Source organism: Papio anubis, chromosome 20 (assembly GCF_008728515.1).
Source record: "Papio anubis isolate 15944 chromosome 20, Panubis1.0, whole genome shotgun sequence".
Lineage (NCBI taxonomy): Eukaryota > Metazoa > Chordata > Mammalia > Primates > Cercopithecidae > Papio > Papio anubis.
In genome coordinates, this window is record NC_044995.1 from 38,045,497 (window position 1) to 38,071,377 (window position 25,881).

Genomic DNA, 25,881 nt, shown 5'->3' on the forward strand with positions numbered 1-25,881 from the left:
ATCCCAGTTCCTCAGGAGGCTGAGGCAGGAGAATCGCTTGAACCTGGGAGGCAGAGGTTGCAGTAAGCAGAGACTGTGCCATTGCACTCCAGCCTGGGCAACAAGAGCGAAACTTTGCCTCAAAAAAAAAAAAAAAAAAAAAAAACCAACACAGGGGTCAACAAACTATGGCCTGCTGCCTATTTTTGTTTGGCTGGTGAGCGAAGAATGATTTTTATATTTTAAAATTATTGGAAATATCAAAACTGGAATTATATTTCATGATATGTGAAAATTACATGAAGTTAAAATCTCAGTGTCTAGAAATAAAGTTTTATTCGCACACAGCCTGCTCATTTGTTTACCTATTGTGCATGGCCACTTTCACATTACAGTGGCAGAGTTGAACAACTGCTGCAAAGACTAGCCACAAAACTGAAAATGTTTACTGCTTGGCCCTTTACAGAACTTTGCCAAGCCCTCATTTAAAGTAATAGATTTAAACAGTCTCCATAAACAGCTGCTGGCTTTGAAGATAGGTGCAGCCACTAGTGCTTTTCTTGGCAGATTCATTGCCAAGGAACGGTTTGTTCAGTAATGCCCTCGTTTTATGTACCAGGCTCCATAAAGAAAGGGTTCTCATGCTCAAATATATGGACAATACCTCATGCTATGTATGTGATTTATTTCTCTCTAGGGAACAAACCTGCATAATTGCTTAATATAGGCTCCTTAAAAGGTAGAAAAGGGCTCTTTGGTCAAATAATTGTAGGAAAAAGATTGACAATCACAGTGCTGAGAAGGCCTCCAATACAGAAGTTGGTTTGGTTGTTCCTTGATCTCCCACCTCCTCCTTTTGAGCTTAGCCTTTTAGAAATTAATCATCACCTCCTCTTCTTGCCCCTGAGTGGAAGGGATGAGGCCCATGGGATTTGTCCCTAGGAGGAGAAAGAGCCAGTAAGTGAGGAGCTTTTAAAGCCCTTTCTTTGTGGGAGGGGCCACAAGGGGCCAGCTCTCTTAGGGCTGAGAAAGCCAAGGCCAGCATTTCTCAGAGTGCTGTCAGGACTGGCTGCCTCAGAATCATCTAAGGGACTAGCTGAAACAGACTCTGGGGCCATTTCAGACTCACTGGGCAGCAGAGCCCAGGAATCTGCATGATATTGCCAATGAAAGCTTAGGTTGGATTTCCTCTTGGTGTCCCCTCCCAAGAGCTTGAAGATCCTCTCTCCTTCCTCCTCTATCCCAACCTGGCTTGGATATTTGTTGAATGAATAATAACACCTGCCACTTATCAGTGTTTATTGGGTGCTGAGCTGATCTCACTGGATCTTTGTTTTTTTTTTTTCTTGAAACAGAGTCTTGCTCTGTCACCCAGTAACCCAGGCTGGATTGCAGTGGTGTGATCTCTGCTCACTGCACCCTCTGCCTCCCGGGTTCAAGTGATTCTCCTGCCTCAGCCTCCTGAATAGCTGGGACTACAGGCACAAGCCACCATACCTGGCCAATTTTTGTATTTTTAGTAGAGATGGGTTTTCGCCATGTTGGCCAGGCTGGTCTCAAACTCCTGACCTCAGGTGATCCACCTGCCTCGGCCTCCCAAAGTGCTGGGATTATAGGTGTGAGCCACTGCACCCGGCCTGATCTCATTGGATCTTTGTAGGAATTTGATGAATTGGGTGTTCTCGTTATCCCCAGGTGACAGGCAAACTGAGGCCCAGAAGAAGGTTGGTAATATGTTCATGAGTTAAGAAACAGTGCCAGCGTTCATGTGGGTGAGGGTCTCACACCAGGCAGATGAAGGGTCATTGGCTATAGTGACTTGAGTACCCGAGCTGGGCCAGATTTGGACCCGATGGTGTGAGGAACCTCCTCCTGTCTAACTCTGGCAGAAGGAGTTTGGGGAGGGCAGGGACTGGAGGAAGATGGTCTTCGTCCTGTTCAAGGCAGGCAGTAGCCTTTTCTCTCTCATGGTGGGCAAGTTTCCCTGCTGCCCGAGTGCCTGGGCCTTGGAGCACTAAGGCTGGCCACCTGCTAGATGGGAAGACCCCAAACGGCTTCTCATCCTGTCTGCCTCCACTCCTCCTACCAGAGTGACCTCACCTGGCAGGAAGCGTGGCCCCAGGGCCCTGTCAGCTCAGTTCCCTCCAGCCAGGAGGGTCCTGGGGTCCCTTCCCAGCCTGCCGCAAGCCCAGAGGGCACACCCAAGAGGCAAGTGTAAGATCCTGTTTCCTTCATCCTCAGCAGCCCAAAGCTCTGGACGCTGGAAGGGAGGCAGGGCCAGGAGTATTTTCATCTTTCCTGGAACTGTGTTAAAGGGCCCTGGGCAGTGAAGGGAGCCAGAGCCATTTCCTGAGTGCTTATAGCATGCCAGATGCCTGGCCACGCGCTGCCCACAGGATCAGGTTGAACTCCTCAGAGGCCCCGCCTTTTAGGGCCAGCCGTCCTCCCATTTCACAGATGGAGCCGTAGAGACTCCCCTCAAAAGTCACACAGCTAGGAGGAAGCCAAGTTCAAATCATGGCACATCCATCCCTGTCCAGGGCTTGTTTCTCACCTGCCTTGCCCCACTGCTAACTCCGACACCTCTTGAGTTCAGCATCCAAGGGCAGAACCTGGAACCCAGGGGGAGGGAGGCACAGGGAGGCCTGAAGGATGGGAACCACTGCACTGCCCGGCCTCCTGTGGGCTGCTCGGGCTGACTTCCCCCTCGCCAGTTCTGCTGCCCTTAACTGCGGCCTTTGGCAGGGGGTGTAACCTCTGCAGGTGACGCTTGGGTCTCCCTGTTGGAAGAACTGGCAAGATGCCGTGTACTGACTTTAAGAAGCAAATGAAGATTGGGCGCAGTGGCTCATGCCTGTAATCCCAGCACTTTGGGAGGCCGAGGCAGGTGGATTACTTGAGGTCAGGAGTTCGAGACCTGCCCAGCCAACATGGTGAAACCCTGTCTCCACTAAAAACACAAAAATTAGCCGGGTGTGGTGGCAGGTTCCTGTAGTCCCAGCTACTCGGGAGGCTGAGGCAGGAGAATTGCTTGAACCCGTGGGGGCAGAGGTTGCAGTGAGCCGAGATCGCACCACTGTACTCCAGCCTGGATGACAGTGATACTCCGTCTCAAAAAAAAAAAAAGCAAATGAGCCCTGTGCCTGGCATCCTGAGTGGGGATGGAGGCTGACATATGTATCTGGGGGTCAGAAAGACCTGCGTTCAATCCCCCCATCACCAGTTGCTCAAGGCTTTCAGCAGCCTACCCCTCAGCCTTGCTCAACTGTAAAATGGACATGATGGTGCCTCCCTCACACGGCTGCCAGGAGGAGGTGACCTCAGTGGAGGGCTCTGGGGGCTCCTGGTCAACCAACAACAGTCGTTGTTTTTTACCTCCTCCTTCCTTTGAGGGTCACCCTGCGGCTGGAGGGCCACCTGGGAACATGGTGGCACACAGGTGCTGAGTGTTAGTGCAGAAGAGGCTCTGGTCCAGTTGCCAGCCAGGATGCAGTACTGCCCGGTGTGACAGCCAGCTGCAGGCAGGGCTCTCAGACCCAAATGCCTTCCGGGGCCAGGCAGGAGCCACAAAAGCATGGAGGTGGAGCCTTTCCTCTTAACCACTCATGCCTCTGTCCCATTGTCTCTCAAATGCTTCGGACCTGGGGATAGGGCTCATAAGTACAAGGGTCCCCAAACCATCTGCCGATCCCCTGCTGCAGCAGGGCTGAGACGAGGGAGGCCATGCCCAGCCCAGCACCTAGGAGAGGGACACGCCCTTTAGCAGCCAGTCCCGCCCTGTTCTTTCCTTTTGTTTTGTTTTGCTCTGAGACAGGGTGTTGCTGTGTCACTGAGGCTGGAGTGCAGTGGAGCAATCTCACAATCTCAGCTCACTGCAACTTCCACGTCCCAGGTTCATGCGATTCTCCCACCTCAGCCTCCTGAGTAGCTGGGATTACAGGCGCGCACCACTACTCCCGTTTAATTTTTTTTTTTTTGAGACAGAGTGTCACTCTGTTGCCCAGGCTGGAGTGCAGTGACAAGATCTCGGCTCATTGCAACTTCCGCCTCCCAGTTTCAAGCGATTCTCCTGCCTCAGCCTCCTAAGTAGCTGGGATTACAGGCACGTGCCACCATGCCCAGCTGATTTTTGTATTTTTAGTAGAGACGGGGTTTCACCATGTTGACCAGGCTGGTCTTGAACGCCTGACTTCAGGTGATACAGCCGCCCCGGCCTCCCAAAGTGTTGGGATTACAGACGTGAGCCACTGAGCTCGGCCAAGGCCGGCCCTGTTCTGAGGTCAGCCACAGCTGCCAGGTTCTCAGTGCAGCCTGGGCCTGCTCCCAGCTCCGTGGCCCCTGGCCACAGAAGGGTACTGTCCCACTGATGAGCTTACATCTGGTGTCAAGACCCATAACTGCCCCCGGGCAGAGGGCCCAAAAAGCCCCTGTGGCCTCATGCAGCTCACAGGAGCTTTTTGGACTCAAAACACCTTCCCACTGGGAATGCTGATCAGAATCCCAAGTCCAGATGGCAGGCACGCAGGGAACTGGCACGGGTCCCCGGGAGACAGCTTTCCCCATGACTCTGCTTCCCGGCAATAAACTGATGAGTCAGGAGTGCCGAACACCAGAGTTCAAATGCAGCCCTGCCACTTCCCCGCTGTGTGGCCTGGGGCAAGCACCTTAACCTCTCTGAGCCTCAGCTCCCTATCTAGCAGACAGAACCCAAACCCAGACATGGTTGTTGGAAAGTTTAAAATGAAATAGGCCGGGCGTGGTGGCTCACACCTAGAATCCCAGCACTTTTTGGGAGGCTAAGGCGGGAGAATCGCTTGAGCCCAGGAGTTCAAGACCAACCTGGGCATGATAATGAAACTCCCGTCCCTGAAAAAAATAATTATATGTATCTATCTCTCTATGTGTATATAAATATACATATACACATAATGTATATATGTATACATATTTACATTACATATATAATATAAATATACATATATACATATATATGCATATTTCAATATACGCATACTATATACACACATATATGTATATTTATAGATGTATATGTATATTTCAACATATAAATAAAAATATATATACACACACACACACACACACACACACACATATATATTCAGACAGAGTCTTGCTGTGTTGCCCAGGCTGGAGTGCAGTGGTGCAATCTTGGCTCATTGCAACCTCTGCCTCCCAGGTTCAAGTGATTCTCCTGCCTCAGCCTCCGGAACAGCTGAGACTACGGGTATTCACCACTATGCCCGGCTAAATTTTGTATTTTTAGTAGAGATGCGGTTTCACCATGTTGGCCAGGCTGGTCTCAAACTCCTGACCTCAAGCGATCTGCTTGCCTCAGCCTCCCAAAGTGCTGGAATTACGTGTGTGAGCCACTGTGCCTGGCCTAATATATATTTTATTTTATTATTATTATTATTTTTTTTTTTTTTTGAGACAGAGTCTCACTCTGCTGCCCAGGTTGGAGTGCAGTGGCGTGATCTTGGCTCACTGCAAGCTCCGCCTCCTGGGTTCATGCCATTCTTCTGCCTCAGCCTCCCGAGTAGCTGGGACTACAGGCGCCCGCCACCATGCCCGGTTAATTTTTTGTATTTTTTTTTTTTTTTTGAGACGGGGTCTTGCTCTGTCGCCCGAGCTGGAGTGCAGTGGCCAGATCTCAGCTCACTGCAAGCTCCGCCTCCCGGGTTTACGCCATTCTCCTGCCTCAGCCTCCCGAGTAGCTGGGACTACAGGCGCCAGCCACCTCACCTGGCTAGCTTTTTGTATTTTTTAGTAGAGACGGGGTTTCACCGTGTTAGCCAGGATGGTCTCGATCTCCTGACCTCGTGATCCGCCCGTCTCGGCCTCCCAAAGTGCTGGGATTACAGGCGTGAGCCACTGCGCCCGGCCTAATGTATATTTTTAAAAGGTGAACTAACATAGGGAAAGTGCCCAGCCCCATGCCTGGCCTGCAGGAGCCCTCAGGAAGTGCCCACTTGGGGTCCTCAGCTAAGGAGATGGAGGCAAGGCAGGGGGCAGCCCCTGGCATTTGAGACTGAACCAGTGAGAACTGTACCATTTTTCTCTGGGTGAGGGCACAGAGCAACCACACGGGCCCAAGTTTCCCCGCAGTGGGGGGAAATGCGATCCTACATGGATGTGGGGGTCTCTGGGTACCAGGGACTGGGAAGGCAGGAGTCCTGGCTTGGGGTGAGTCGGGGGTGCGGAGTGGGGCTCCAGCCCTGGTCTACAGCCGGTCCCCCTGCAGTGACAGGTTGGATATTTCTGGCCACCAGCCTGGGGATTTAATTAAGTTAGTGATGAACCCAAGCATATCTCCAGGGAGCCCAGAGCTGTCCCTGCTTTCTCTGCCTGTGGATTAATTCCTGTTTTTCCTTCTTTTGTTTTGTTTTGTTTTTCTCTCCCCCCGCCCCGTCTTTCTTCCCAAGGAATAAAAAAAAAAAAAAAAAAGCCTTATTTATTATCATTTTCCCCACCGTTGGCATGGCAACACAGGCGTATACTGAGCTACAGGCAGCCCCGCCACCATCCCAGCCGCCACAGGCCCCGCCACAAGCCCAGCCTCAGCCGCCACCGCCACCACCCCCAGCGGCACCCCAGCCCCCACAGCCGCCCACCGCTGCTGCCACCCCTCAGCCCCAATATGTCACCGAGCTGCAGAGCCCCCAGCCCCAGGCACAGCCACCGGGCAGCCAGAAGCAGTACGTGACGGAGCTCCCGGCTGTACCCGCACCCTCACAGCCGACTGGTGCGCCCACCCCGTCGCCTGCACCCCAGCAGTACATCGTGGTCACTGTCTCTGGTAAGTGCTGCGCGCTCGTGCGTCCCGAAAACTCCTCTCAGAGTTGTTCAGGTAGCCTAGCCCCCAGGTGTGAAGGCACAGGGCTGCTATGCCCCCCAAGGTTTCTGGATGGGACTTGGGGCATCACTAGGGTAGGGGTGCTCAAGCCATACAAGGAGGCCTCTGTCCCCCCAAACTCCTTCCCAGCAGAGCAGCTCTTAGAGCTTCTGTTTTTGGTTTTATTTTGTTTCTTGAGACAGAGTCTCGTTCTGTTGCCCAGGCTGGAGTGCAGTGGTGCAATCACAGCTCACTACAGCCTCAACCTTCCAGGCTCAAGCAATCCTCCCACCTCAGCCTCCCAAGGAGCTGAGACACAGGTGCCCACCACCATGCCTGGATAATTTTTAAAATTTTTTGTAGTGATGGGGTCTCCCCATGTCGCTCAGGCAGGTCTGAAACTCCTGGCTTCAAATGATCCTCCCACCTCAGTCTCCTGAGTTGCTGGGACTACAGGTGTGCAGCTGTGCCCAGCTAATTTTGTTTTGTTTTGTTTTGTTTTGTTTTTGTGTTTTTTGTAGAGATGAGGTCTTGCCATATTGCCTAGGCTGGTCTCAAACTCCTGGGCTCAAGCGATCCTCCTGACACAGCCTCCCAAAATGCTGGGAATACAGGCATGAGCCACCATGCTCAGCCTCTTAGAGCTGCTCTGACCTCTCTTTGCAAGTAAGATGTCCCTGGAAGAAGGGTTTGGGCAGTGGCATCAAAATTTGCATGGACCTGTGGGAGACAGAGGGTGCGGTCCAGGCCTGGCCTGTCTACACACCAGTCTTTTGATCTCCCTGCTCTGGTTTCCTCATTTGTGGTGGAATCATCATAGCTCCTCGCTCTCAGGGGACACATGCGAGGGTCTAATAGCCAGGATGGCCTCGAGTGGGCACTTCAGGGAGGTCAGCTGTGGGGGGCCTGTACATGTCACCTCCCCTTCCTAGAGGAGCCACGCCGTTATTTTGGGCAGGATCCAGGCTCCGGCCCTTTTCTTTGTTTTTGCTTTTCTTTCTCATGACATAGGCTAAGGCACACAGGACCTGTGTTGAGAGCAGGCCATCTTGGACAGACCTGTTGCCCTCTGAGCATTTCCCACAGTAAACGTAGTGATGATGTTTTGGCTTGTTTAGGGTCTGCCTGAGGGCTGGGTGTCTGTCTCGACTGACTCAGTGCTCTGATGGGAATGGCAGCACAGCCTGGGCATTGGGCTAGATTTGTGTGTTTTTTGGGTTTAGAGATGGGGTCTTGCTATGCTGTCCAGACTGACCTCGAACTCTTGGGCTCAAGTGATTCTCCTGCCTCAGCCTCGTGGGTAGCTGGGACTACAGGCCCCTGCGACTGTGCCCAGCTGGTGTGTTTTTAATGTGCTCTGTGGAGGACGGAGGCCTCAGTGGGAGCCTGGATCACAGCTCGCTCTGGTCCTTCTCAGAATGGGAATGGAAGGGGTGAGACCATCAGGGCATCCTGAGGGGCTGTGGAAGGGGTGGGTGAAGATGTGATTGGGGACCATAAGGTCATAAAGAGTCATCAAAATATGTAGCAATTCACCAAGTGCAGTGGCACACGTCTATAATCCCAGCACTTTGGGAGGCCAAGATGGGCGGATCACTTGAGGTCAGGAGTTCGAGACCAGCCTGGCCAACATGGTGAAACCCCGTCTCTACTAAAATATAAAAATTATCTGGGTGTGGTGGCGCGAGCCTGTAATCCCAGCTACTCAGGAGGCTGAGGCAGGAAAAATCACTTGAACCGGGGAGGCAGAGGTTGCAGTGAGCTAAGATCGCGCCACTGCACTCCAGCCTGGGTGACGGAGCGAGAATCCATCTCAAAAAAAAAAAAAAATAACGAAAAGTGTAGCAATTGGCCCCGTCGTGGAACAGAGCAGATGGGGCTGGGACCCTAGGCAGTGTCCCAGAGGCTTCTGGCAGTTTCCACATGAGAGGTCCAGGGCCTCTGGGAGAGGTTTGGGATGGGGACATGCAGGGACTCAGGGCAGTGGTTCTTTACTGTATGGACGGAGTGGAGATGTCCACATGAGCGCCACCCTTAGTGCCCTCCTGCCTGTGTAGACACAGCCCTGCCCTGGTTGAGGTCGGGCTGCAGACTGGTGAGCCTCTGGTGGGTTCTCAGCGCTGCTCAGAAATCCTGCAACATTTCCTTAACAGTGAACTTCATGCTCCAAGAAACCCATTCTCCCTCTACCCCGCCTTCACCTCCATCACCTCTGTCTCATATTATGCTTCTGGTTCCTGACCCTGCAGGCAACGTTACTGGGGACAGAGTACCATCAGGCAACCACAGGGACCCCTTCTCCCGCCCAACTCCTGGGGTGCATCTGCACACACCACCTCTGCCTTCTCCTTGGATTAAGCAGCATCGCCCATATCCAGGACACGCTTCTGCCATTGCTCCTTCTAGTCCCTTCCGCATGACTTAATCCCCCTCTTGCAGATCTTCTGATCCACCCATCAAGGTGGAAGAGCACCCATTTTGTTTATTTTTTATGTATTTATTTTTTGAGACAGGGTCTTGCTCTGTCGCCCAGGCTGGAGTGCAGTGGTGTAATCATGGCTCACTGTAACCTCCAACTCCTGGGCTCAGTGATACTCTCACCTTAGCCTCCCAAGTAGCTGGGACTACAGGCGCCCGCCACCAGGCCCAGCTAATTTTTTGTATTTTTAGCAGAGACGGGGTTTCACTGTGTTAGCCAGGATGGTCTCAATCTCCTGACCTCGTGATCCGCCCGCCTCGGCCTCCCAAAGTGCTGGGATTACAGACATGAGCCACCACGCCCAGCCTAATCTTTTAATTTTTTTGTAGCAACAGTCTCACTATGTTGCCCAGGCTGGTCTTGAACTCCTGGCCTCAAACAATCCTCCCACTTCAGCCTCCCAAAGTGCTGGAATTACAAGTGTGAGCCACCACGCCCAGCCAAGCCCCCATTTTATCCAGGAACCTCCAGCTCCTGGACCCCCTGCCGCTGGCCCCCTTTTCCCCAAAGATCCCCTCCTGTGAGGCCTCCAGGAGCCCTCTGCCCTGGTCTCCGCCCACCCCCCTGCAGTCCCTCCGTGGTCCCCTCTGCTGCTTCTCCTCATCTCCCTGACCTTGTCGGCAAAGGAGGGAGAGCCCCAGACTCAGGCCTGGGAACCTCTCTTAGCTCCTGTAGTTCTCCTTTCATAATGGCCTCATCCCGTGTCCCAGCTCTCAATGCCCACACCGAGGTCTCCAGCCGGGGCTGCAACCCTGAACCCCAGGACCCCACATCTAGCCACTCTTGACTCGTCCACTCGGTGTTGAACTCGCTGCAGGCCAGTGCAGCCAAATTGAATTCTGCATTTTTCCCTCTTCAAATCTTCTCTCCTTCAAGACTTTCTCATCCTCCCAGGCCCACGGTCAGTCTTGTTTCTGTCCTACTCCTCCTTGAGTAAGACCTCTTGGCTCTACCTTCTAAACTCTTCCCGAACCCACCTGCCTCTTCCACTTCTACGACCCCAATCCTGGTCCAGCTTCTGCCCTCACAGTCTGACCCCTCCCAGCAGCCAGAGGGAGCTGGTTCACAACTGCCCATTAGGTCCCGTCACATCCTAGCTCGACCCTGATGGCTCCAAGCCAGGTGGTTCCATGGGCCCTCTTTGAGAAACCCCAGCCTAGGCTTTCTCACTCTGGGAGAGCAGGCTCCTTCCCCTGATACCTGACAAAAAAAGGGCTTTAAAAGCTACACACACACACACACACACTCACACTCTCTCTCTCTCTCTCTATATATATATATATGTGTGTGTGTGTGTGTATATATATATATATATATATATAAGCTGGGCATGATGGCGGGCACCGTAATCCCAGCTACTTGGGAGCTCGAGGCAGGAGAACTGCTTGAACCTGGGAGATGGAGGTTGCAGTGAGCCAAGATTGTGCCATTGCACTCCAGCCTGGGCAACAAGAGTGAAACTCCGTCTCAAAAAAAAAAAAAACCACTCCACACACCCTGTGCCCCTACTAGCAAATGCCAAGCCCCTTCAACTCTGGCCTCCCAGCCTCGCCCACTTCCACCCATCCCCTCACATACCTGGTCCAGCCCCCCTGGCCTTCCTACAGCTCCACAAACCCGCCAGGCTCAGTCCTGCCTCCTGACTTTTGCACTCGGTACCCTCTGCCAGGAGCACTCCCTGCCCCAGACCCTCTGGGAGCTTGCCTCTTGTCTCCCTCAGGTCTCTGCTCAGACACCACCTTTCTGACTCCCACACCTCCCTGCCCCTGCCCCCACTGCTCACTCTCTGTCTTCTTGTTTGTTTGTTTTTGAGACAAAGTCTCACTGTGTCACCCAGGCTGGATGCAGTGGTGCAATCTCGGTTCACTGCAACCTCTGCCTCCCGGGTTCAAGCGATTCTTCTGCCTCAGCCTCCTGAGTAGCTGGGATTACAGGGGACAACACCACGCCAGGCTAATTTTTGTATTTTTTGGTAGAGATGGCGTTTTGCCATGTTGGCCAGGCTGGTCTCGAACTCCCTACCTCAAGTAATCTGCCCGCCTCGGCCTCCCAAAGTGCTGGGATTACAGGCATGAACCACTGCGGCCCGCTGGTCTTCTTAACACTTATCACCACTTGAAGTTATGATAATGGGAGGGTGGGGGTGCCCACCTGCAGGCAGGGCTCTGTCAGTGCTCAGTCTCTGTGGAATGACTGAGGAGCACCAGCCTGACCCAGTACAGCCTAGAGGAGCACCTAGCACAGCCATCATGTCCTGTCAGCTCCTGCATGGCTGACTGTTTGCAAGAGGCCTCGCATGTCACCAGTGGATGACTCCGCTTGCCCCCCAGAGTGTCTGATGGGTCCTGATCCACGCCCTAGGTGTGGGTCTTACCTGCTTCAGGGTCCAGGCTCCCTAGAGCCAGGGTCTGGAGTGGGCACACAGCTTCAGGCTCCACCACTCCCCAAGTCCTTCCACTCTTGGCCTTGGCTTCTCCAGCTCTTCCCGCACTCCCCCAGGGAGGCCCTGGTGCTTCAAAGTCAAGACCAAGTCCCCGCACTTTGGGAAGCTGAGGCAGGCAGATCACCTGAGGTCAGGAGTTCAAGACCAGCCTGGCCAACATGGTGAAACCCCGTCTCTAATAAAAATACAAAAATTAGCTGGGCGTGTTGGTGTGTGCCTGTAGTACCAGCTACTGGGGAGGCTGAGGCAGGAGAATCGCTTGAACCCGGGAGGTGGAGGTTGCAGCGAGCCAAGATCGCGCCATTGCACGAAGAAGAGCAAGAAGTCAAGAGCAAGGCATGGTCTTTGGGTCAGACAGAGCCAGGTGGGACTCTAAGTAGCTGTGGGGCATGGAGAGGTGACCTCTGTCTCCCCCATCTTGGTAGTGCTCCCAGGAGGGTACTCTGTACCCAGGAGGGCCGGCTGCAGCAACCCTGCTGTCCCCAGAACTCTCTGGGGCTCACTTGGTCAGGCGGTGGCTTAGTCGCCTTTCACAGTGGTCCCAGGGAATTTCATTTCCCTGCCATCCACATTCTGGCAGTTGCCAGCCTGTCCCCAGAAGGGTCACTGGGCAGTGCTTCCTGGATTTGTTCTGAGGAAGAGGAGGTTGGCTTGTGCCCTGCCAGCTGTCCCCTCCCCCACCCCTTGCAGTAACTCCCCAGCCTTCCTCCCTGAGCCTCTGCCAGGTTAGCGCCCCTCCTCATCTAAGGGTGGCCGGGGCCACGTGAGCGCCGGGGAAGCGGGAGTAACTGACACCAGTGAAGGCTGCCATAAGGCACCTGGGACTTCTCCCAAGCCAGGAGCAATCGGAGCTGACCAGAGACCCAGGGAGTCCGCAGGGAAGAGGAAGGGAGGGGCCTGGACCCAGACTTGGAGCCTGGGGCTGGACGCCAGCCGACACCAACACCAGACACAGCTCACCCAGCCCCAGTCCACGCCTGCCCTGCCTAAAGGTGACTTTGGAGGTGGTAGGAAGGAAGATCAAGTTTCCCTGGTCAGGAACAATACTAGATCCATAAATCCCTGTCCTCAGAGGCCATCAGACTCTCCCAGAACCCAAGGCGGAAGGAGTGTGCTGTGGGCTCTGGCAGCCACTCCTGGGAAGGTGAAACCGAGCTGGCCTACAGGGAACAGGGGGCCGCCCTGAAGGAGGGGCCGAGTCCAGCCCTTCTTCCCCGCTTCTCTCTCACTTGGGGTTTGGGGGGTCCAAGAAGAGTTGTGTCCAGACAGGGAAGTGGAGGGTGTTTGTCAGCATTCTCAAGCACAGATGGGGAAACTGAGGTTGGAGCAGACACAGGACAGAGGACACTGGAGGCAGCAGGGGCCCCTCCAGGAGCCCCTGGGGCAGGAGGCAGAGAGTCAGGTGGCCTCATTTGTCCATGGGGAAGGGGGCCAGGCCCCCACGGTGGATGCCAGGAGCCCAGCCTCTCGGGCCTCCCCTGGGATCCCCCAAGTAGCTCATTTAATGTTTGAGTAGGTCTAGATGGGGAAGTGCGGGGCTCGGGGAGGACGGGTGCCTACTTGTCAGAGTCATTCCACTGCTCAGAGACGTTGATGTGTTAGATTCAGGGACAGGAAATCGGCCGCCGTTTCCTGAGACAGTGGGGGCCTCCCTGGCCTCCTGCACATGCCCAGAGTGGCGATCTCCGGCAGATAGATGCAGACGCTCGCTCGCAGACTCAGTGCCACCCCCACTTCCCCTCCTGGCTTCCCTTCGCTGAAACACAGAGAGGGCCAGACCCAGCAGTGGAGGGGCGCTGCCCCGGCCGCAGGCAGACAGGGACAGCTGCACAGGAAGCCCTCATCCGCACGAGTCACTCAGGCTCACCTGTTCAGCCTCGTGGCGCATCCCCTGGTGCCCTCCTGGGCTGGCAGGCATGGGGTCCCAGCCTTGAGGGCTACCCCAGAGGCAGGAGACGGGCAAGGCTGCTTCCTGGAGATAGCCACCTGGTCCCAGCAGGTCCCCAGGCCTCCTCCTGCTGCGGGTCCTGCTCAGGGACCAGTCCCTGAGCCCCGGAGGTGGTGGGGGCCAGCCCACCACTCCCTGCCCACCTTGAGTTTCCTGAGTGAGACACTATCCCTTAGGCTGGGCCTGAGTCCTTGGGCCCCACGGACCCAGGTGTGCAGGGCCGGTCACGTGACTTGGGGCTGTCTCGAGTTTCTCTCAGGAGGGGCCCTGTCAGTGAGGGCCTCCTCCCTTATGGCCCAGGGAAGCCTAAAGATACCAGGGAAGATTTAGCAAAACATAGGGGCCTGTGGAATTGGCTGCACGGGCAGCTGGTCAGGCAGGCCTGGGATTGACCAAATGCCCCACAGCCCACATGAGGCCATGCAGAGGCCTCCCCCGACACCTCCTCCCACATCTTGCAACCCCCGCCCCCAACACACACTCATGCCCTCTGTCCTTCACTTGGCCTTTGCATCTGCCCTGGACAACCCTCCTGTCCTATCCAGGCCCCTCTCCTTCCTGTGCCCTGCCTGGACACCCGAGACCAAGTCTGGATACCTGGGTCCCCATAGACCCCCAGCTTCCTTTCTTTCCCATGCCCATATACCCAAGTCCACACATCCCTGCCCTTGGGGCTCAGCCCAGGCAGAATCAGTGACTCCAGGTTCCATGTGTGGTATGAGGTTTGTGTGGGCCCAGAGGGGAACCTGTGTCATGGCCTGCACGGTGGATGGTGCATTTGACCTTGGACAGATCACGTCCTTGCTTCTGGTCTCTGCTGCCTTGTCTGAAAATGGGTAATAAAAGCTCTTACTGTCAGCTGGGCGCAGTTGCTCACGCCTGTAATCCCGGCACTTTGAAAGACCAAGGCGGGCGGATCACTTGAAGCCGGGAGTTCAAGAGCAGCCTGGCCAACATGGCAAAACCCCATCTCTGCTAAAACCACAAAAAATTAGCTGGGCATGGTGGCGGGTGCCTGTAGTCCTAGCTACTCAGTGGGCAGGAGAATCACTTGAACCAGGAGGTGGAGATTTCAGTGAGCTGAGATTGTACCACTGCATTCCAGCCTGGGCGACTGTGAGACCCTGTCTCAAAAAAAAAAAAAAAAAATGAAAAGCTCTTAACGTCAGCCGGGCACAGTGGCTCACGCCTATAATTCCAGCACTTCGGGGGACAGAAGCAGGTGGACATGCTTGAGTCCGAGAGTTCGAGACCAGCCTGGGCAATATAGCGAGACCCCCATCTCTACTAAAAATACAAAAATTAGCCGGACATGGTGGTACATACCTGTAGTCCCAGCTATTTGGGAGGCTGAGGCAGGATAATTGCTTGAACCCCAGGGGACAGAGGTTGCAGTGAGCCAAGATCATGCTACTGCACTCCAGCCTGGGTGACAGAGCGACACCCTGTCTCAGAAAACAAAAAAGCTCTTACTGTCTCTGGCTGTCCAGAGTCTAACATAACACCTAGTGTGCCAGAAGCAACACTAGCGTGTGCAGTGATAACTCCTTGCCCGTGGCCCTTCAGTGCTGCCGGGGTTGGATAAACCCCTCTAAATCCACAAGAAAAATGGGCCTGGGACCTTGGCTCCTTGGCAGTGGAGGAAGGGCAGGTACATGTCCACCCCCAGCCCCACCTCGGCCTCTGGAGCTGCTGGGGGTAAACCAGGTCACATGGAGGGGATGGGATGGATGGCGTCCCAGCTGGGGTGAGGGTCTTCTAGCCAGCGCCTCTTGGGGACACTTGCCTCTACCCCCAGCACCCCTGCTAATCACTTAGCAAGATGTGCATGAAATTTGACCTGTGCCTGCCCGATAGCGTCTCCGGGTACCAACCTCCCTCCTCAGCCCGCAGCGCTGCCCCAGCCCCGCGAAGGCCCTGCTCTGCTGGGGAGGGGCGTGTTTTCCCAAGAGGGCAGGCAGGCTCTCCGCATCCACTGGGGGGATTAGCGCCCCAAGGTTGCGGGTATAAAGCCACCTGCACACCCTGCTGTTCTATAGAGGCGGGCAAGGAGCAAAGAGGAGCAGGCAGGCCCCCCTGGATGGACAGACGGACAGGGGGCGGGTGGGGCGGTGGGGGACGAGCACCATGTTCTATGATTGCCTCTTCTCAGCTGCCTGTCAGCGTGAGTACCTGCCTCCCCGACTCCAAGCCCCTTGTGGTCCCCACCCCACTGAGGACAGAGGGTCAGGGAGGGAGGACTTGGCCACAGGCTAGCAAGACCTTCCAGGGACCGCTCCTCCGAGCAGCTTCCACTCCTGGGAAGTCAGGGGTCACCCCAGAGAATGTGGCCCCAGCGCCTCGGTCCTTCCAGCACTGCCAGGACCCTGGAGTGGACAGTCAGTTCCCTGCCTATCCACAAGTCCCGTCTGCTGGGAAGGGCCCAGCCTTCTGGGTCTTGAGCATCATAGCTCTTCAGTCACCCTATCTGGTCTGGCTTCAGGATGAGGAAAGCTGATGAGGGCTGCTTCCAGGTATTAAGGATCCTCGGTCCTGCAGGCCCCAGCCCACTCTGCCGCGTGGGCCCCTGATGGGTGCAGTCAGGGCTGGCTGGGGGTAAGCGGGACTTGGAGGGGCCTGACCTTGCTGGGGGTTGGCTTCAGGCTGCATCTTCCCCTCCAGGTGGGCTCAGGCTTAGGCTGGGGGCGGGGACAGCAGGCAGAGCTGACCTGGTGGCCCCTCCCCACAGAAGGTGCCATGCGGGCCAGCGAGACGGTGTCGGAGGCCAGCCCCGGCTCCACTGCCAGCCAGACCGGTGTTCCTACTCAGGTGGTTCAGCAGGTGCAGGGCACCCAGCAGGTAGGATGTGGCCCTCCCAGGGGGCGGGGGAGGGCCTGTGAGGGGGGCAGTGCAGGTTGCGGCCTTGGGGGCCTCGCCTCCCCTCCCTGCTTCCTGCTGGAGCCATCTGCTCACCTGTTCTTATCAAGATGTGCACAGCAGCCGCCCGCCACCCAGCCGCACCAGGCCTCCCTGGGGGAAGCGGCAGCTCAGCTCCTCCTGCCTTGTCTCCACAGCGGCTGCTGGTCCAGACGAGTGTTCAGGCCAAGCCAGGCCACGTGTCGCCCCTCCAGCTGACCAACATCCAAGTGCCCCAGCAGGTAAGGCTGGTGTACCTGGCCCCCACCCTGGAAGGCTCCCTCAGGGTGGAGGACCAACCCCTGTGGCAAACCAGGATCTGTCCTCACCAGGATCGGAGGAAGACGCCCCATCCAGGGGCTGCCCTACCTCCTGGCTCTGGGCAGTCACCTCCCCAGGGTGAGACTATCAGGCAGGGGCCATCAGGGACAAAGGAGCTGCAGGAGCCATCTCAGCAGAGAGAATAGGATGTGTAGTTGGGAAGATGGTTTACGGGTCCAGCCTGGTGTCCTGAAGCAGAGAACCCAAGGCCAGGTTTTGAGTCAGCAGTCCAGAGCCAGCACAGGGTGGTCTGTGCCCCAGAAGGCTGCACATGAGGTGCCAGGCTCACCCGTTTCCGATTGATCAGCACAGAACTGGACAAAGTGCTGTCGGGTTTTGCAATGGCTCGGTCTCGGCTCGCTGCAACCTCCACCTGCCAGGTTCAAGCAATTCTCGTGCCTCAGCCTCCTGAGTAGCTGGGACTATAGGCGTGCGTCTCCATGTCCCGCTAATTTCTGTATTATTAGTAGAAACGAGATTTCACCATGTTGGTCAGGCTGGTCTCGAACTCCTGACCTCAGGTCACCTGCCTCGGCCTCCCAAAGTGCTGGGATTACAGATGTGAGCCACCGCACCCAGCCTAGTACTGTTGGGTTTTAAGGATGACAGCACATTCCACATGGCCTGACAACAACTCCGGCTCTGCCACTTCCTGGCTCTAGGACCTCAGATAAGCGCCTTTGCCGTCCTGAGCCTTGGTGTCACCCTCTGCGAAGCGGGGGCAGTAGCTGAGCTTCATCAGGGCTGTCAGGGCGATTCTGTGAGCTAACAGGCGTGAAGCACTTAGAATGTCGCCTGGCACTGCGCAGATGCTCGGTGCTGTCATCAGTGATCTGCCTTCCCTCTCCCTCCCTGGCTCCAGGCTCTTCCCACGCAGCGTCTGGTGGTGCAGAGCGCAGCCCCAGGCAGCAAAGGTGGCCAGGTCTCCCTGACGGTCCACGGTACCCAGCAGGTGCACTCACCCCCAGAGGTAAGTGGTGGTCCTGTCAGCCGCCCTCCCCCCGATGTCTCCCCAGGTCAGCAATGTATCCCTATAGTATATCTGGGGCTCCCTGCCCCCCGCCAAGCCTACTTGCTCCTCCAAAGTCCTGCTTCCCTCTTCACTCCCAGTGCGACGCCGTTCTTGACCCCAGGTAGGGTGGCTTAGCTGCCCAATTCCTGGATCTGCCAGCTCTGAGCTAAGCGGCCGTGGAGCTCTGCTCTGGGAGAAGGAGGTGATTTCCTGGGTTGAGATGGCCCTGGCAGCTCCAGCTCAGGGAACTGCATTCGAGAAACAAAGTGGGTTCCTCTTCCCTCCGGAGGGTGGGACAGTCTCTTCCAGGAAGCCTCGGACCACAGGGTAGATTCTGGGGACCCCACCACCAATGAGGGTGTTGAAGCCAGGCTGTGGATGCTGTCTGCATCAGGAGCTCGGGGTCAGATGGCTGGCCCGGCCGCTTTCTCCTGTGGGACTCTGGGCAGGCCTCTGAGCTTTGTTTGGTTTTTGAGACAGAATCTCGCTCTGTCCCCCAGGCTGGAGTGCAGTGGCGCAATCTCAGCTCACTGCAACCTCCAGCTCCCGGGTTCAAGTGATTCTCCTGCCTCAGCCTCCTCAGTAGCTGGGATTACAGGCGTGCGCCACCACGCCCGGCTAATTTTTGTATTTTTAGTAGAGACGGGGTTTCACCATGTTGGCCAGGCTGGTCTTGAACTCCTGACCTCAGGTGATCTGCCCACCTCGGCCTCCCAAAGTGCTGGGATTACAGGCGTGAGCCACCACGCCCGGCCCCTTTGAGCCTTCTGAGCCCCCAGTTTTCTCTGTGTCAAACAACTGATGGTATCAACCACCCCTCAGCTTGCGGTGGGCATTACAGCCTGAGGCACAGCGGGGCTCAGAGCAGACACAGTGCTCCATGGCCAGCCTGCCTGGGCTCAGCCCTGTGCCTCACCGCCTACAGCCGTGTGACCTGGGGCTTGTCCCTTCCCCTCTGCCCCTCCATTGGGAAGTGGGAGTGCCGTGAGATTCCAATGAGTACATTCAAAGCACTCAGTGCAGTGTCTGGTGGGAGTTGGCCCAATATCACACCAGAGGCTGCTGTCATTGCTATCATTGCTATAACCTTTGAGGATCAGCCCCTGGAGAGCGTCAGGGGTGCTGGGGGCACCACCCACCATCAGCCAACCTTGCTGGGGAGGGTTAAACCCCCATCGTTGCCAGGAGTTGACTGGGGCCCTTGCAGGGAGTAGGCATTTGGATGCATGGGACACAGTCAGTTAGCAGCCTGGGTGGTTGGGATAGGTCCCCACAGGCTGCCGCCCTCCCCAGACAGCTCTCCTGAGAAGGGTGTGTGTGAGGGCCCGGGTGTCCCAGAGGGAGTGCAAGTCCACCCCAGAGAGGATGCGAACGCACCCCAGCGGCACTCCTGTGTCTCCTTCCCTTACAGCAGTCGCCGGTGCAGGCCAACAGCTCTTCCAGCAAGACGGCTGGGGCCCCCACGGGCACGGTGCCACAGCAGCTGCAGGTCCACGGCGTCCAGCAGAGTGTCCCCGTCACCCAAGAGGTGCCAGGCCAAGGCGGGCAGCGGCTCGGGCCAGGGGTACCGGCCAGGCAGCCTCTGCAGCCCCCCATGGCTGTGCCTCTGGCCTGTTAGAGCCCAGCCCCTGTGGGTCCAGCCCCAGCCTGCCACCCTGGCCTCTGATAAGCATCTCTCCCTGTTTCCAGACTCAGCATCCTGGGGCTGGAGGATGGGGGAGCTGTGGGGAGGAGGAAATTGGGCCTCCTGGAAGGAGACTGGGGCATAGTGGCCCAGGGGAACCACTTGGAGAAACCACCTGAGCCTCTTTGGGCCCATTTGCCTGAAGGAAGCCCTGAGGCCACATCCTGGCTCCTTCTGGGCAGGGTTTCAGGGAGGGGACCCAGTGCCCAAATCCACACCCAGCCTCTGCAAGGAGGCAGAGCCCTGAGCCGGCGCAGGTTAAGACACTGGGACTGTGTGCCACCTGGTTGTTACCAACGAAGTTGAGGGGTTCCCAGCCCCTTGAAAACATGAAATCCATAGACCCTTTCCCAAGTGTAAACAGAAACCCTGTCCCAGAGAATTCACAGATACTCCCCTGCCTGGCGCTAGAGCCCCCCAAACCTCCAGACCTGGGTCCAGGCCCCAGCTTCTCCACTCAGCACCCTCTTCCACCAGCCTCTGTCCCTGGCTCTGCACCCCTAGGATAATCCCCGCATCCCCACCACAGCACAGAACAGGGCAGACAGTTGACATGGGGGGCGGGGTGGGGACGAAAGATAACCCAAGGCCTTGCCTGCGGGTTCTTGGCACAGCTTCAGGGGCCTGTAGGGAGAGGGGGCGGAGAGCAGAGACCCCGCAGTTAGTCGCAGGTTCAACTCAGCTCTGCCGCTTCCTGGGAGCCTCACTTTGCCCCTGTGAGTAGGTGCCCATTAGTAATGGATCCAGCACCCTCCTTGCTTGGCTGGAAAACGGCAGCCTCTTGCTTACGGCCTGCTGTGAGCTTTACAGAAGGTCGCCCGTGCAGGGGCTGGGTGGGTTGACGGCCATCGTCGCCATGGTCATCTTAACGTTGCCTTTCCCCTCCCAGAGGTCTGTGGTCCAGGCCACTCCACAAGCTCCCAAAGCCGGCCCGGTGCAGCCGCTGACCGTGCAGGGCCTCCAGCCAGTCCACGTGGCTCAAGAGGTGTGTGTCTCCCCCTCCTACCCCAGGGGCAAAGGGGCTGGTCCCGGGCTGGGGCTGGGGAGTGCAGGCCCCTGAGGCCGCAGGGAGGGAAACGCCTCAGTGAGCTGCACACCCTGCCCTAGATCCTTGCTCTTTCCTGGCCCCCTGGCAGCTCAGGGTCCAGGTTTTGCTAAGAGAGATCTGGATTCAAATCCCGCTTCTTTCTTGCGTGGCCCTGGGTCAGTTCGAACCCCTCTTCGAGACCCCGGGCGGCGGGGATCTTCCCTCGGGTGGCTGCGTGCGCGCTCAGCAACCCGGTGGGTGGAGGCCTGGAGCCCCACCCGCGGCCGCCCCCGTTGACCCCCCAGTGTCTCTGTTTGTCCTCCAGAGCTCAGGCAGTCAGTTTCCCGCTAGGAAGGCAGAGCAGCGAGATCCCCGGCCCACGCCGCCGCCGGAGCCGCCGCCCCGGCCGCCCGCGTGCAGCGGCAAGGCCCCGCAGCTAGGCAGCCCCGAGCCGCCGCCGCCCCATTACGAGCCGGGCGCCGAGCAGTGGGTGGAGCTGGTGGGCGTGCTGCCCCCACACCTGCTCCTGCCGCAGCAGAAAGTGGTCTTCGAGCCACTGCCCCGGCTCCCGGCCCGAGCCAGCCCCGACCAGAGGGTCAGGATCCAGAGAATCCCCCAGGTGCTAGTGTTCGGCACGGCCGCCACGGCCCTCAAAGTAGGTGGCGGACGCACGGGCGGGGGGCAGCGGGCGGGCGGGGGCGGGGGCGCCCGGTCTGGGCCGCCCACCAGGCCCCGCAAGCCCTGTAGACCCCATCTCCGCCCGACGGGTCGGTCTGGGGACCCGCCTCTGACTCCCCACCCAAGCCCAGTCCAGGTCCCAGCTCCGCCCCTGCAGACAAGGGTGGGGGGATGGAGGTTGGGGGACTCAGGCCCCGCCCCTAAGGCCCTGTCAGTGATTCCAGGTTCTGTCCCACCAACCGGGGCCCCAGGCTCCGCCCCTCACATCCTGTGCCCTGTTTCCAGGCCCCGCCCCTGAGGCCCTTTCTGTGGCTCCACGCTCTGGCTCCAGCGATAGTCTTGCCCCTGTGCCTGGGGTCCAACCTTCACACCCACTGCAGGACCCTGTCTCGGGTCCCCTCCACTGCCCGTCAGGCCCCACCCTTGCTGTCCCCAGTCGAAGCCGAGAGTCCCGGCTTCTCCTCCTGACACAGCTCTTCCTGATCTGATCCCCAGCCCTGGCCTCCTCCAGGGTGTTTTCTTGAGAGTCCGGAAGCCACCCTGGGGGTCCGGGAGCTGGGCGTCAGGGATAGCCTGGGTGGACACCAGCCCTTTAGAGGCAGAACTGTAGGAGCTGGCCCACGCCTGACCCTCCACGTGCCCTTCCTCTGCCCCAGGTGCAGCAGCTCCAGCAGGTGCCCGTCCCACACGTGTACTCCAGCCAGGTGCAGTATGTGGAGGGCGGCGATGCCAGCTATACGGCCAGTGCCATGTAAGTGAAGGGAGAGGGGTGGGTGGGGGGTCGGGTCTGCCCTGGACCTTCCCCAGGCTCCCAGGACACCAGGCCCCAGTCCCAGCCCCCAGCAGGCCATCTGGCCTTCAAGGCCTCAGGTGACAGACACACAGGTGGGCACTCCCCAGGGGCCGCCACAGTCACAAAAAGTGGTGAAGCAGAGGGACCCTCGAAGGTTGGAAAAGGCACCCTGGCGTAGCTTGGGGCTTGGGAGTCAAATGAGCCTGGTTTTTAACCAAAAAAAAAATGGCCAGGCGCGGTAGCTCACGTCTGTAATCCCAACACTTTGGGAGGCCTAAGTGGGTGGATCACTTGAGGTCAGGAGTTCAAGACTAGCCTGGCCAACATGATGAAGCCCTGTCTCTACTAAAAATACAAAAGTTAGCCAGGCGTGGTGGCAGGCACCTGTAACTCAAGCTACTCAGTAGGCTGAGGCAGAAGAATTGATTGAACCTAGGAGGCAGAGGTTGCAGTGACCCGAGATCGTGCCACTGCAACTCCAGCCTGGGTGATAGAACGCGACTCCATCTCAAAAAAAAAAGTAATTTGACTCTCAACCCTGTCCCATAGGGGATGCTGTGACCCGTTTCTTTGTTTCCTTCCAGAGATATTCTAAGAACAGAAACTCTAGCCCTCTACCCATTTTTTTTCTTTTTCTTTTTTTTCTTTTTTTTCTTTTTTTTTTTTTAGATGGAGTCTTACTCTGTCGCCAGGCTGGAGTGCAGTGGCATGATCTCAGCTCACTGCAACCTCTGCCTCCTGGGTTCAAGCAATTCTCGTGCCTCAGCCTCCCAAGTAGCTGGGATTACAGGCACACACCATCACACCCAGCTAATTTTTGTATTGTTAGTAGAGATGGGGTTTCACCATGTTGGTCAGGCTGGTCTTGAATTCCTGACCTCGTGATCCACCCGCTTCACCTCCCAAAGTGCTGGGATAACAGGCATGAGCCACCACAGTGGTCTCTTTTTTTCTCTTTTTTTTGAGACAGGGTCTCACTCTGTCGCCCAGGCCAGAGAGAAGTGGTACGATCAGGGCTCACTGCAGCTCACGGGCTCAAGCAATCCTCTTACCTCAGCCTCCCTAGGAGCTGGGACTACAGGTGTGCACGACCATGCTCAGCTAAATTTTTTATTTTTAGAGAGATGGGGTTTTGCCATGTTGCCCAGGCTCATCTCCTCAATCTCTTGGACTCAAGTGATCCTCCCCTCTTGGCCTCCCAAAGTGCTGGGATTATAGGCATGAGCCACTGTGCCCAGCCTCTACCCCCTTTTTTTGGTCAGAAATAGAGGCAGGACATTCCATCCATACCTTATTTCTTTCCTGGCTCTTCTCCCACGTGTCCTCGTGGATCCTGGTCACCCTCTTAGCTGCTGTGTAATAACCCCTGTACAGATGTAGCAGCCACGATGTCATCAGTCCCCACCCAGTGATGCGTAGGGGGCTTCTTCCCCTCCCTGGGTACAGCACTACCATTCCTGTGTATGAGCCGTGTCAGGCAGGTGCCACATCCTGGCCTCGCTTCAGTCCCAGCTCTGGCTCCTCACTGGGGGTCCTCCATGCCACCTTGCCTCTCCCATCTCCACAGAAATTGCTGCAGTACTAGAGTTACCGTTGGTTTAGTTTCTAGAGGTTTCACTTGGTTTTCTTTGCATTTGCGTGATTTTTTTCGTCCCTGCCACGTGTTCTTCTGGGGACAACGCTGGGATTGGTTAGCTCATGGATTGACTTAGTCCTAGAGTCATGATGCTCTGACCGACCCCAAGGGGCCTGGTCCAGGCACCTGAATTGTAAGGCTTGGTCCCTGGCGTCCGGCTACCTCACAGTTCCATCCGTTTCTTTCCAGTGCTGCTAATCTTTTCACTGTGCGGTTGAGCCAAGCTGGCAGGGGCCAGACAGGGCATTGCAAAGAGGAGCCTGGTGTCCGAGGGTTCCTGCTCCATCCCTGGTAGCGTCTCTGCTGTCTCTCCTTTGCCTGTCTGAATCCCTCACTCAGTGATCGTAGTGTGTGTGATTGTACCTAGTTCATCGTTGTTATCGGATTTTTCTGCTACAAGAAGTTGTTGGGGGCCATTCCTGCTGTCAACTGCCCACTCCTTCTGTCTCTCTTTCTGAGTGAATTACTGCGAGTTCCCAACCCTTTGCCAGCCCTATCCCCACCCAGACCAAACCCACAGCCTCTGGGCCTCCATCCCTGGTCCTGTTCTGGGGGACATCCAGAGCCGCACACATTCATTTATTCATTCATTCAGCAACCATCTACTGAAGCAACATTTTTGCAGTACATGTTGCATGCTGGGTGCCCAGGAGTGAGCAGGCTGTGGCCCCCGCCTTGGAGAAGTGGGGGCACTTGCTCAGGTCATGTGCTCTTGGTGTCATTTTGTGTGGTAGACATAGGGCAGGACAGAAAGATCGAGAGCTGGACCTGGTATCTGACAAAGACCATGCTTCCATATCTCCTTCCACTGTCAACTCCCTCTCTTTGTTCACCCACAACCACTCGGGCCTGCATGGCTCCCTCCCCTGCCACCTTCAGAGTTTGAGTCAGGCCACCTCTTGACTGACCACGCTGTCTTTCTGGATGTTTAATTTTTTTTTTTTTTTTGAGATGGAGTTTCCCTCTTGTTGCACAGCTGGAGTGCAATGGTGCAATCTTGGCTCACTGCAACCTCTGCCTTCAGGGTTCAAGTGATTCTCCTGCCTCAGCCTCCTGAGTAGCTGGGATTACAGACGCCCACCACCACACCTGGCTTTTTTGTACTTTTAGTAAAGACAGGATTTCATTATGTTGGCTAGGCTGGTCTCGAACTCCTGACGTCAGGTGATCCACCCGCCTTGGCCTCCCAAAGTGCTGGGATTACAGGTGTGAGCCACTGCGCCTACCCGCCCCCCTTTTTCTTTTTTTTTTTTGAGGTGGAGTTTCACTCTGTCACCCAGGCTGGAATGCAGTGGTGTGATCTCAGCTCACTACACCCTCCGCCTCCTGTGTTCAAGTGATCTTCCTGCCTCAGCCTCCTGAGTAGCTGGGACTACAGGCGCCTGCCACTATGCCTGGCTAATTTTTGTATTTTTAGTAGAGATGGTCTCACCATGTTGGCCAGGCTGGTCTCAAACTCCTGACCTCAAGTGATCCACCCGCCTCGTCCTCCCAAAGTGCTGGGATTACAGGTGTGAGCCACTGCACCTGGCCTAATGCTTTTAATCATTAGTACTTTGAAAGAGTTCAAAGATCAAAACTACGTCCAATGATGTTTAGTGAGATGGTGAGAGGTGCCCCCCGCCTGTCCCCCTCGATGGAGCCCTCCACGCTCACAGATGACAGACATGCATACCACATGCAACGCATTCTTTCCTATTGTTCGGTCACACGGTCCCCACCCTTCTCTGCCTCTTATCTGCCCTGTGGTAGGTTCTGGAGCTTGTTCTTTCCGGGGACGACGAGCCCTGCCTCCTTCTCTTTCACCCTTGCATAGGATTCCATCATCTTTTATTTAACAGCCCCTTGAGGTTGAACCCCTGGTGGTTTTTATGCTTGTGACGATTTGCAGCCTCAAGCCTGTGTCACCGGTGCCCATCCCATCACGGGATATCTTGAAGGAGAGAGGATTTCCCAGCCTGGGATAGGTAGCTTGGCTCAGGGGAAACATACCTGCATTCCTGATGGTCTCCTCCAATCACAGCGTCGCCTTCTTTAGCCCCACCCCCTTCCTGCTTCACTCACTGGCTGATCACCTTCTGTTATGATCTCTCATTTACCTTTGCACATGGCTTCTTGCCTGTCTCCCCAACT

General features: G+C 56.4%; 1 protein-coding gene across 6 annotated transcripts in view; it reads left to right on the forward strand.

Annotated features, from left to right (window-relative positions):
* RFX1 (regulatory factor X1) overlaps positions 1 to 25,881 on the forward strand; it is a 46,830-nt gene that overhangs the window by 7,453 nt on the left and 13,496 nt on the right. For 2 of the 6 annotated variants that reach the window (XM_009193685.4, XM_031659817.1), the window contains exons 3-10: positions 6,423 to 6,796; positions 16,431 to 16,540; positions 16,756 to 16,839; positions 17,781 to 17,888; positions 19,342 to 19,458; positions 20,504 to 20,599; positions 20,967 to 21,296; positions 21,976 to 22,070. In XM_009193685.4, coding sequence (XP_009191949.1) covers positions 6,478 to 6,796; positions 16,431 to 16,540; positions 16,756 to 16,839; positions 17,781 to 17,888; positions 19,342 to 19,458; positions 20,504 to 20,599; positions 20,967 to 21,296; positions 21,976 to 22,070 — 1,259 coding nt within the window. In that variant the 5' untranslated portion in view covers positions 6,423 to 6,477. Of the gene's footprint in view, positions 1 to 6,422; positions 6,797 to 11,991; positions 12,747 to 15,119; positions 15,867 to 16,430; positions 16,541 to 16,755; positions 16,840 to 17,780; positions 17,889 to 19,341; positions 19,459 to 20,503; positions 20,600 to 20,966; positions 21,297 to 21,975; positions 22,071 to 25,881 lie in introns of those variants that run through there. The other 4 variants (XM_031659818.1, XM_003915025.5, XM_009193688.4 and 1 more) reach the window with 3 other exon arrangements.